We start from the raw sequence: 11,464 nt of genomic DNA on the forward strand, positions 1-11,464 counted from the left end.
TTGAGTGTTTGTTAGGTGTTAAGCCTGTGTTAAAAGATGCTTAAAATTATTAAAATACCAAAAGCTGTTGTGATTGTGTTGAAATGTGTTTGGGAAATAAATACAGGTTTTAAAAGGGTAGTGGTAATAATTAATTCAGTTAAGACATTTGTAGGCGGCTTAACTTACCTTGTCCTGCAGCTCAATTTACCTTAATGGAATGATGCTGATTGTAAAAAATGTCTCAACTTAATCCACTCTCCCCTACAGCATTCAGGACCAAAAGATCTCATATTGGAGAGAGAGAGAGAGAGAGAGAGAGAGAGAGTGTGAGTGAGTGAGAGAGTGTGTGAGAGAGAGAGAGAGAGAGAGAGAGAGAGAGAGAGAGAGAGAGAGAGAGTGCGGTAAAGCAATTGTTTAATGCTGAATCAGTACTTAGAAAGAGGCTGAATATTCAGAGGAAATTACTGTGCTTGTCAGTGCATGTGTCTGAAAGTCTCAAATCATGGAAAGGAAGGAGAGATCAAAATAAATGGCAACGGAATTATGCATAGAGCTCTGCCTTCCAATGGAAACTGAATAGAATGTGAAGTGAGAATGGTCTGGACATGTACTTTATCCAGATCAATCATTTAGGATCATTCCTAATATATAGTTAACTAAGATAAATATAAATTAGGCTAGTCCAGAAAAACAAGAAAGTTGAATTTACCATGTAAAATGAGAGGTATGAGGGCGTCAGTGTTGGGAGGAGCTGTCGCTCCTAACCATCTCTCTCCGAGCTGCTCCGGGAGATGCATTCTTTATTCAGGGAAGGGTAGGTCCAGTAGGGTAGGAGGGACCTGAGTGACGATGAGAGAGCGAGATAAGAGACAGATGTAGAGAGAGAGAGAGAGCAGAGAGAGAGAGGGGTGAGCGGTGCACACACATCACTATCAACTGAATTTATATTAGCAAAATACCTCTGGTATTCCAAGCATGGAAGGCAAGTTTTTATCGTCCCCAAAACAATCTGAACGCAAGCCGTCATGATTGGGGGATCAGCCAGATTCCTTGAAAAGTGCTTGTTCGCTGTTTCGGGGGACTCCAACGGAAAAACTCGGTGCTGTCTCTGCTGCCTCAAGTCCTGCTCGGCCGCTCCAATGCCTTGCCCAAGGTTTTGAGAAGCGCTGAGGTGAGTCGTAGGTTGTTGAGCTGCCTGACGAGGAATAGGAGAAAATTGCGGACAGATCAGAAAACTGTTTCCCGAACTCAGGCAGCATGCTGTCCGGTATAGCTACGGATGGCAGGGCGCTCGGAACCGATTCGCACAAACAATACCGAATGACGCTGGGTCAAGGCAAAGCGATAAAGAAAAAAGTTTAACATGATTAAGGGGCAATAAACGGATACGGACAAAGCCTCATCTAAGGTAGGCTACAGTAGTGAAAATGTTTTATAGCACCACAAAGGCAATTTGTTCTTCACAGCAGTTGGGTTTCTATAATGCCGAGCTGAATTAACAACTATAGTTTACCACAAGGTATTTCAATCGTTTTTTTGTGGAGTTGTCGTTTTATAGGCTATATGATTAGATTGAACTGGATTTGGTTCATACATTATGGAGGTATTACAATTTAAGCGCTATGGTATTATTTTTATTCAAAGCACGCCGTTTCCTAATATATCATATTATCTTTACAATCTACTGCCATCTATAAACTAAATGTGGTCAACTTGTCAATTGACAATAGTTTAAAAATATATTTGTTTATAGATGGTAGAATTTATTAATCCGTTAATTAGGTTTTTCATCACGTCAAAGATCAATGTGCTACAAAGCGCACGGCTTTATTATTTTTTTCCTTTAGAGAAAAGCGAAGCCTCCGTTTGCACTTGAAATTTCAATGCTCGGTTACGGCTCTCAATGTCTCTTTGTAATAATTAATTCAAATGAACACCACTCACTGAGCTGCCTTTGAAGTATACCTGATCCGCCTTTTATCGCCTTTTAAATAGCCTATCCGTTATAAACTTTTTATTGCGTTATTGTCATTTAATCCAATCCTAATCGGATTGAACCTGGCCGCGATATCACTTAATTCATCTGGCGAGAACTGTGCTCCTTCAGCCGAAAAACGTTATTCTATCTGTTCACACAGATACATTGGCAGTTACCTCACAACTTGCCCTCCGAGTTAATTGGTCCGAGTGCACATTTCTTTCTCTGTGCAATACATTTTGTATTTGAATACATGGAAGTGCCAATTTTATTGTGTGTGTATTGGACGTGTTCTTCAGCCTTACTTATAAAGGTTTATTTTTTTCCTCCACAATTCCTTCCAATGTCCAATGTCGTTATTTATGCAGCTATAATCATTTTAGGTACTGTTGTTGTGGCAGCAAATTTATTGTCGCATGTGGTTGCTGCTTATTTCCCCTGAAGCTTATTTGATTACATTTAGCCCTTTTCAATTTCGAAAAGTAGATCGCAGATGTATTTCATATTGTTTGTTCCATCTTTATAAGGTGTAGAGCCCCATCTCATCAGTCTACAGAGCAACCTGACAATACAGATAACTTTACTCTGTCCATATGCACATTCCTCCTTGGCTATGTTACCCAATCCCATCAAACCTGTTTTGTATTAAAGGTATGGGTCTATTCAGCATTGACACAGGGTGGTGCTCCTGTTAAGTTAAATGCACTGATGGGGAGGAAATGTGTAATAGGCAATAAACTTGAATACCGAGATGCGGGGAGCTGAGGCCCTACTGTAATAATAATTTGGTGGTTGCTTATATTTGTCCTTTTTCACACATGTAAAAGTGTGCATTAATTGGAAATTAGTAAAAAAAAAATCATATCCCAACTCTCCCTGAGACACCCTCAGAGAGTGGGGTCACGGCCAGGGTCTGCCATTATCTACAGAAACCTTGGAACAATTAGGGTTAAGTGCCTTGCTCAAGGGCACATCGACATATTTTCACCTTGTCAGCTTGGGGATTCGAACTACCGGCCTTTCGTTTACTGGTCCAACATTCTAACTGCTAGGTTAGCTACTGCCCTGGATGGCCTACCTGCTGTACTGTAACCGGGCGGCCTTGTGCTGAGGCCCATACTGTAGCTGGGCGGCCTTGTGCTGAGGCCCATACTGTAGCTGGGCGGCCTTGTGCTGAGGCCCATACTGTAGCTGGGCGGCCTTGTGCTGAGGCCCATACTGTAGCTGGGCGGCCTTGTGCTGAGGCCCATACTGTAACTGGGTGGCCTTGTGCTGAGGCCCATACTGTAACTGGGTGGCCTTGTGCTGAGGCCCGTACTGTAACCGGGCGGCCTTGTGCTGAGGCCCGTACTGTAACCGGGTGGCCTTGTGCTGAGGCCCGTACTGTAACCGGGTGACCTTGTGCTGAGGCCCGTACTGTAACCGGGCGGCCTTGTGCTGAGGCCCATACTGTAACCGGGTGGCCTTGTGCTGAGGCCCATACTGTAACCGGGTGGCCTTGTGCTGAGGCCCATACTGTAACCGGGCGGCCTTGTGCTGAGGCCCTTACTGTAACCGGTTGGCCTTGTGCTGAGGCCCGTAATGCAACCGGGTGGCCTTGTGCTGAGGCCCATACTGTAACCGGGCGGCCTTGTGCTGAGGCCCATACTGTAACCGGTTGGCCTTGTGCTGAGGCCCGTAATGCAACCGGGTGGCCATGTGCTGAGGCCCATACTGTAACCGGGTGGCCTTGTGCTGAAGCCCATACTGCAACCGGTTGGCCTTGTGCTGAGGCCCGTAATGCAATCGGGTGGCCTTGTGCTGAGGCCCGTAATGCAACCGGGTGGCCTTGTGCTGAGGCCCGTAATGCAACCGGGTGGCCTTGTGCCCACTCTAAACCTCTAAACCATGTTAAGAAATGGTCCAGTATCGATCATTTATCGCAAGTGGAGGAGCTAAATTCTTTTCCAATCCCATTTGATTTGACAGGCTGTGTTTGTCACTCTGAGGTTGGTATAAAATCCCACCCACACACGCACGCACGCGCACGCACGTACGCACGCACACACACACACACACACACAGACACACACACACACACACAGTCCCCTTATATTTCATTTTGCAGTGCCATATTTCATGTCCGTGTGCTGGAGATGGATCGTGGTTTGTAATATGTAAGGGGAACCTTTAGAGGAGAAACAACACCTATCTCTGTTTACTGTAAGCACATGTTTATCAGCTCTGACTTCAAAACACTGTCTGCTCTAACAAAGACAAAGAAGAAGCGAAGACTGTTTTCACACAAGAGCTGCCTGATACGTCTGTATGTTTTCCTTTCATGTCTCTGCTATGTCTCATTTATGTTTCATACGGTTCAAAATCATTGCAATGTGTTTATTAGCATGTTATTTAGCACTGAGGCATTGACTTGTTGCTTTGAAAATCTCTGAATGTGCATGCTGTCCTGGCATATACTACTATATTCTCTCCTCTCTCTTTGACTGAGAGGAAGGAATGAAAGCCCCCTTTATGTCTGCTAAAACCGGATGTTCTAGAACTCTCCGCATTTTTTATCAGATGGTTTGACATTTCGAAAGAAATAGCCAGTGCATACATTTCAAAGAAGTGTGAAAGTGTGAGACTGAGTGGATCTGTGTGTTGGTTAAGTATGTGCCTGAGAGAGAGATGCTATCTGGCCATAAACAGAGTGTGTCTCTATGGATCTACAGTATGTGTGTATTTTTTCAGCCTGTGTGTGCGTGTGAGTTGTGACAGAGCTCTTTTTTTCTCACAGAGAGAAACAGACCACCCCTGCCCTAAATCCCGCCACTAATCTCGCCTTTCCTTTGTCTTGTGGAACAGGTCTCTGGATCCAAATGTCACCCCCCCTGGACGCTGCCCCAGGCGGGGACCAGCAGTGTGTGACGGTGACGGGTGGGTGGCGAGGAGAGGAGAGGAGGAGGCCACAAACACATCGGCTTTCTGCTGCGATTCTGCACTAAATTGGCCCAGGCTGTGTCCTGTCCTGTGAGGACGAGCAGAGAGTGCTCTGGTCTGATATCTCAGCATGAATGGAGTCAGAGTCAACTTCACTTAGAGGACCTGCTCTTCCTAATGAGACCGCTGTCTCTCTTAAAGTTGAGGACTAATCAATTACAGGGGGATTAAGCCTAACCCTACGGCTTCTTGTTCTACTGCCCCGTGAAGAAGAGGTGAACTCAGCATTATCAAACTCTTTTAGTGGACTGTTTTTTTTGTCGACTCTTTTGGTGGATTTACTTCAATACTTTCAATACTTTTCCCATTTTTTTGGTGTGTTGCTTTTTAATTTCTCCAACCCAAGGACATTCCCCTCCTGATTTTACACTATGGAGTTTCAGGCTGGGCTGTGGAATAAAGATTGGGTTTCATTTCTGCGTTTCTGGTTGACAGTCATCCTCAGCCTCAATGTGCACTTCAGCTGCCCTGCCACCTCGTGCCCAGAAGAGTGCCGCTGCGACAAAACCTTTGTTTACTGCAACGAGCGGAGCCTGACATCTGTGCCTCTGGGGGTGACAGAGGGCTACAAGATCCTCTACCTCCACAACAACCAGATCAACAATGCAGGGTTCCCATGGGAACTACACAACGTGGCGTCCGTGGAGACAGTGTATCTCTACGGCAACCAGTTGGACGAGTTCCCCATCAACCTGCCTAAGAACATCCGGGTGCTCCACCTGCAAGAGAACAACATCCAGACCATCTCCAGGGCTGCCTTAGCCCAACTGCCCCGCTTAGAGGAGCTCCACCTGGACGATAACTCCATCTCTACGGTTGGGGTGGAGGAGGGGGCGTTCCGGGATGCTGTCAGCCTCAAGCTGCTCTTCCTCACCAAGAACCACCTGAGCAGTGTCCCCATTGGTCTCCCAGAGGACCTCACAGAGCTGCGATTAGACGAGAACCGTATCGCCGTCATTGCTGAGGAGGCGTTCCAGAACGTGACGCGGCTACAGCGCCTCCTGTTGGATGGCAACTTGTTGACAGACGAGGGCGTGGCCCCGGGGACGTTCCAGGAGCTGTCCAACCTCCGGGAGCTGGCGCTGGCCCGTAACTCTCTGACGTTCCCCCCGCCCCTCCTCCCGACGCAGTCCCTGGTCAAGCTCAGCCTGCAGGATAATCAGATGGACCAAATCCCAGTGACAGCCTTCTCCGGCCTCCAGAGGCTCGAGAGACTGGATATCTCCAATAACCAGCTGCAGACGCTGACACAGGGGGTCTTTGACGGCCTCATCAGCCTCAGACAGCTCACTGTTCGGAACAACCCGTGGCGCTGCGATTGCACCGTCAAATGGGTGGTGGTGTGGCTCAAGTCGCTGCCAGGCTCTATCAACGTGCGCGGTTCAATGTGCCAGAGCCCAGCGAGGGTGCGCGGCATGGCAATCAGAGAACTCACCCTGGATTCTATCCAGTGCCCAGCTGGGACGGACCTCCAGCCCGACCTCTGGCCTACCCTGCGCTCCACGCCCCCGCACCCCCAAATCCCCACCACCACCACCACCACCACCACCCTCATTACCTCCTCCATGACCAGCTCTATTCCCACCTTCACAACCTCCTCCTACCCCACATCACCCTCCCCTCCCCCTGCCATGCCTCCCCACCCCGCTGGCCCACTGCCCCCCTATGAGGACCCCCTACGGATATCCTTCCACGTGGTCAATGCCTCCTGCATCGAGGTGAGCTGGGCTTCCTACTTCACCGTCACAGCCTACAAGGTGACCTGGGTCAAGATGGGCCAGAGCCTGATGAGTGATGTCAGCCGCGAAAGGACGGTGAGTGGGGAAAGGCGGAAGCTTAGCTTGACCAACCTGGAGCCCAGGTCGGTGTACCGGGTCTGTGTTTATGTGCTGGACACCCTCAACTCCTACCGCCCAGGGGAGGATACAATATGCTCAGACGCCAGAACCAAGTCGACCTCATCAAGCTCCAACAACAACAAGGCCACAGGGTCGGAGGAAGCTCAACAGGACACCAACTCCACTCTCCTTTTGGCCGGGGTGATAGGCGGGGCAGTCCTTGTCGTCCTGGTAATGCTGCTGAGCCTGTTTTGTTGGCACATGCACAAGAAGAGCCGCTCTGAATCGTCCAAGTGGAAATACAACCGTGGCAGGAGAAAAGACGACTACTGCGAGGCGGGGACCAAAAAGGATAACTCTATACTGGAAATGACTGAGACCAGTTTTCAGATAGTTTCCCTGAACAATGAGCAACTTTTGAAAGGTGATTACAGGATTCAGCCCATCTATACACCCAATGGAGGCATCGGCTTCAGAGACTGCCACCTCAGTAACAATAGCTTAGCCTACTGCAAGAGCAGCAACGTTCCCAGCACCGAGTTCTGCCACACGTGATGCTTCTAACAGGATGCTCCCACACCAGTTGTTTGAGAAAAAAATATACTGTACCATAGATATTTCCAAGTTCTGTCTGCCATGTAATTTATACTGTGGACAGTAATGTGGAATTCTATCAGCTATCTTTTTTACTCTTAGTTAGAAGGAATACAAATGGTTTTCTAATCAGTGGGATTAAATTACAGTAAGTGTTTTTTGCTTAACTTCGGGATCGGTGTCCCTTCTACGGGATGGTTGAGCTAACGTAGGCTAATGCGATTAGCATGAGGTTGTAAGTAACAAGACATTTTCCCAGGACATAGACATATCTGATATTGTCAGAAAGCTTAAATTCTTGTTAATCTAACTGTACTGTCCAATTTGCAGTAGCTATTACAGTGAAATAATACCATACTATTGTTTTAGGAGAGTGCACAATTTTGAACATGAAAAGTTATTAATAAACAAATTAGGCACATTTGGGCAGTCTTGATACAACATTTTGAACAGAAATGCAATGGGTCATTGGATCAGTCTGAAACGTTGCACATACACTGCTTCAATCTAATAGCCAAAATCTAAATTGCACCTGGGCTGGAATAATACATTATGTCCTTTCTCTTGCATTTCAAAGATGCAAGATCTATTGTGTTATATTCTCCTACATTCCTTTCACATTTCCACAAACGTCAAAGTGTTTCCTTTCAAATGGTACCACAAATATGCATATCTTTGCATCAGGGCCTGAGCTACAGGCAGTTAGATTTGGGTACTGTATATAGGAATTTGTACCATTACGACACACTGGGTTGGTTCTGACAAACGCTGCCCTGTCTGTCAGGTTTTGGGTTGTTGGGTGCTATGAGGGATGGGATTCTTTGCTAACCACAGGAGCTAAATGATGGTCTTTGTGCAGAGCCACCCCCTCAGAAACATTAGTTACGATAACACAGTGGTCAGGGACATAGTAACACTGCTGATTAGACTGCAGTGGAGAATAGGCACTGCTGGTGTTTTTTTTAAGAATCAAAGTGCACTTTCTAATGTAACAGAGAGAGTAAGCAGCCATCCAGGAAATTAGCTTTTTGTGGAAATGCCATCAGAGAGGAAGCGCACACTTTTCAACACCCCACAAAGTGAACATGTATGAATGTGGTAGGCAGTGATAATGCCTTCACAGGACTAAGTGAACACATCTGAATGTGGTAGGGAGGGAGAATGCCTTCACAGGACTAAGTGAACACATCTGAATGTGGTAGGGAGGGATAATGCCTTCACAGGACTAAGTGAACACATCTGAATGTGGTAGGCAGGGAGAATGCCTTCACAGGACTAAGTGAACACATCTGAATGTGGTAGGGAGGGATAATGCCTTCACAGGACTAAGTGAACACATCTGAATGTGGTAGGCAGGGAGAATGCCTTCACAGGACTAAGTGAACACATCTGAATGTGGTAGGGAGGGATAATGCCTTCACAGGACTAAGTGAACACATCTGAATGTGGTAGGCAGGGAGAATGCCTTCACAGGACTAAGTGAACACATCTGAATGTGGTAGGGAGGGATAATGCCTTCACAGGACTAAGTGAACACATCTGAATGTGGTAGGCAGGGAGAATGCCTTCACAGGACTAAGTGAACACATCTGAATGTGGTAGGCAGGGAGAATGCCTTTACAGGACTAAGTGAACACATCTGAATGTGGTAGGCAGGGAGATTGTCTTCACAGGACTAAGTGAACATGTATGAATGTGGTAGGCAGGGAGAATGCCTTCACAGGACTAAGTGAACACATCTGAATGTGGTAGGCAGGGAGAATGCTTTCACAGGACTAAGTGAACACATCTGAATGTGGTAGGCAGGGAGAATGCCTTCACAGGACTAAGTGAACACATCTGAATGTGGTAGGGAGGGATAATGCCTTCACAGGACTAAGTGAACACATCTGAATGTGGTAGGCAGGGAGATTGTCTTCACAGGACTAAGTGAACACATCTGAATGTGGTAGGCAGGGAGAAAGCCTTCACAGGACTAAGTGAACATGTATGAATGTGGTAGGCAGGGAGCAGTGGAGTCTGCTGAGGGGAGAACGGCTCATAATAATGGCCAGATGGAGCAAATGGAATGGTGTCAAACACCTGGAAACCATGTGTTTTATGTATTTAATACCATTCCACCTATTCTGCTCCAGTCATTACCACGAGCCCATCCTCCCAAATGAAGTAGCCACCAACCTACTATCGCAGGGAGGGAGACTTCTTTGACAACTGGATATAGATTGTCCTTCAGTGACACAGAAAGTAGTACCAGCTGTGGCCACTAGGGGGCATGTTCTCTCAGTCAGTATAGAGGGGTAAGCGAGAGAATTAGCAGTAAAGATCCTTTAGCTCCAGCAATCCCTCCAGCAACCATAACTCATGGTTGTCACTAATTACCAAAGCCACAAAGTCAAAATGGCTATATTGTAAAGATGAATGAAGACAAAAATACGGTTAGGGTTAGGCATAAGAATAGCAGTGTCGTTAAGGTTAAGGTTTAGACGAGGTTTCAAATTAGATTTTAGGAAGATAAATTGTAGAAATAGGTGGGTTTTATACATAATTATGACTTTGTGGCTGTGTTAACTAGTGACGACCGTTACTCAATCTCAAATGGCTTTGCTCTGAGTATTAATGCTCGCGGAGCTACTTAATTAATGATGTGGAATAATTTAAAACTAACTGTGCTCAGCTTTGGGGTTCAGCGACTAAATTATATAGATTTTTACCACAGTGTGTTATTATCATGGGGGAGGCCCATGAGGTTGTGTTGGGTATCTTGTCTTTGCAGGGAGGTGTCTGCAGTGATGATGAATGTGTAGGAGATACACTCACAGTTATTATACAGTCCGCTACCTTTCTATTTTCCTTTATTGTTTAGTATTTAAATGACAAATGTGTGAATCACAACGAATGATCAATGTGTTTATCTTTAATCTGCTTTATACTGTGTTGATAGAAGGGGTTTCCTGCTGTAGCATGTGATTAATTTCCATTGGGATTGGCTATTCTATTCATTCATTGATTGATTGGTTCAAATGACAGATTCACCATCAATTCAAAACAATGTTAGCTAAATCTGGAGCTGCCCCCATACATGAACATGTCCTTATCTGATATCCCTCAGAGAGAGAGAGAGAGAGAGAGAGAGAGAGAGAGAGAGAGAGAGAGAGAGAGAGAGAGAGAGAGAGAGAGAGAGAGAGAGAGAGAGAGAGAGAGAGAGAGAGAGAGAGAGAGAGAGAGAGAGAGATATGAGAGAGAGAGAGAGAGATATGAGAGAGAGATGCTATCTGGCCATAAACAGTGTGTCTCTATGGATCTACAGTATGTGTGTATTTTTTCAGCCTGTGTGAGTTGTGACAGAGCTCTTTTTTTCAGGCAAGCTGGCTCCAAGTTAGGAATGCCTGGTGCCACTGAGAAGTGATCATTATACACTTCTTACTCCGACTTTATTTGCTTTGACGTGATTTTATTTTGCGGGCGGAGTTCAAAGGATCCACCCCCCCAACTCCTCATAATCCTCATCCAAAAAAGGGAGAAAAATATGCAGACTTTAATTTCCAGACTTTAATTTCCAGACTTTAATTTCCAGACTTGGCCGTGTGAATCACACGTTTAGAGAGGGAGGAGGGCCAAATGACAGGAGATAACCCTTCACTTCACGGGGCACCAAGCCACTGGCTGAAATACACCATTAAACCACTGAATTCCAATGGTTTGGCTGGACTTTAGACCAGTGGTTCACAACGAGGGGTATGAGGACCTTGGCCTATCCACAGGGGTACTTGAAAAGACTCATGAGACCATAGGCCTACAGGGAAAATGCACATGAGGGGATGCTTCAGGGGTAGCCAAGGCAGAAAAAGGTTGGGAACCACTGTCCTTGACTAAAAATAATTTTGGATGGATATTCTAACATTATCAACAGTAAAGACCATTTTAAAGGTCAAACTCTTGTTTTGTGCTGGGCAGTTCATGGCTAGAATCTCTGTTGTATTGTCTGTATTTGAAGAACTGCCATGCCAGTGCATGTATTAGTGTTAATTCCTTCAGTATTTCCCGAAGTGGGGAGTTTATGACGCTATAAACACTATGACGCCATCATTCATCT

The 11,464-nt window shown here is 46.1% G+C and overlaps 1 protein-coding gene across 2 annotated transcripts; it reads left to right on the forward strand.

The window, feature by feature from the left end:
* The first annotated feature begins 859 nt into the window (after nt 1-859).
* Nucleotides 860-7,790, forward strand: LOC139407336 (leucine-rich repeat transmembrane protein FLRT2-like). Of its 2 annotated transcripts, none has more exons than XM_071151041.1 (2): nt 860-1,153; nt 4,805-7,790. In XM_071151041.1, exon 2 carries the CDS (start codon nt 5,311-5,313, stop codon nt 7,330-7,332), a length of 2,022 nt encoding a protein of 673 aa, XP_071007142.1. In that variant the 5' UTR covers nt 860-1,153; nt 4,805-5,310; the 3' UTR covers nt 7,333-7,790. The 2 variants fall into 2 exon arrangements, with proteins under 2 accessions (XP_071007142.1, XP_071007143.1); XM_071151042.1 differs by having other exon boundaries at nt 899-1,390.
* The last annotated feature ends 3,674 nt before the right edge of the window (nt 7,791-11,464 follow it).

Source organism: Oncorhynchus clarkii, chromosome 4, assembly GCF_045791955.1.
Source record: "Oncorhynchus clarkii lewisi isolate Uvic-CL-2024 chromosome 4, UVic_Ocla_1.0, whole genome shotgun sequence".
In the NCBI taxonomy this organism is placed as follows: Eukaryota; Metazoa; Chordata; class Actinopteri; order Salmoniformes; family Salmonidae; genus Oncorhynchus; species Oncorhynchus clarkii.

Coding starts and splice junctions, on each gene's coding strand:
- LOC139407336 (XM_071151041.1), top strand. CDS start 5,311: ATGGAGTTTCAGGCTGGGCTGTGGAATAAAGATTGGGTTTCATTTCTG.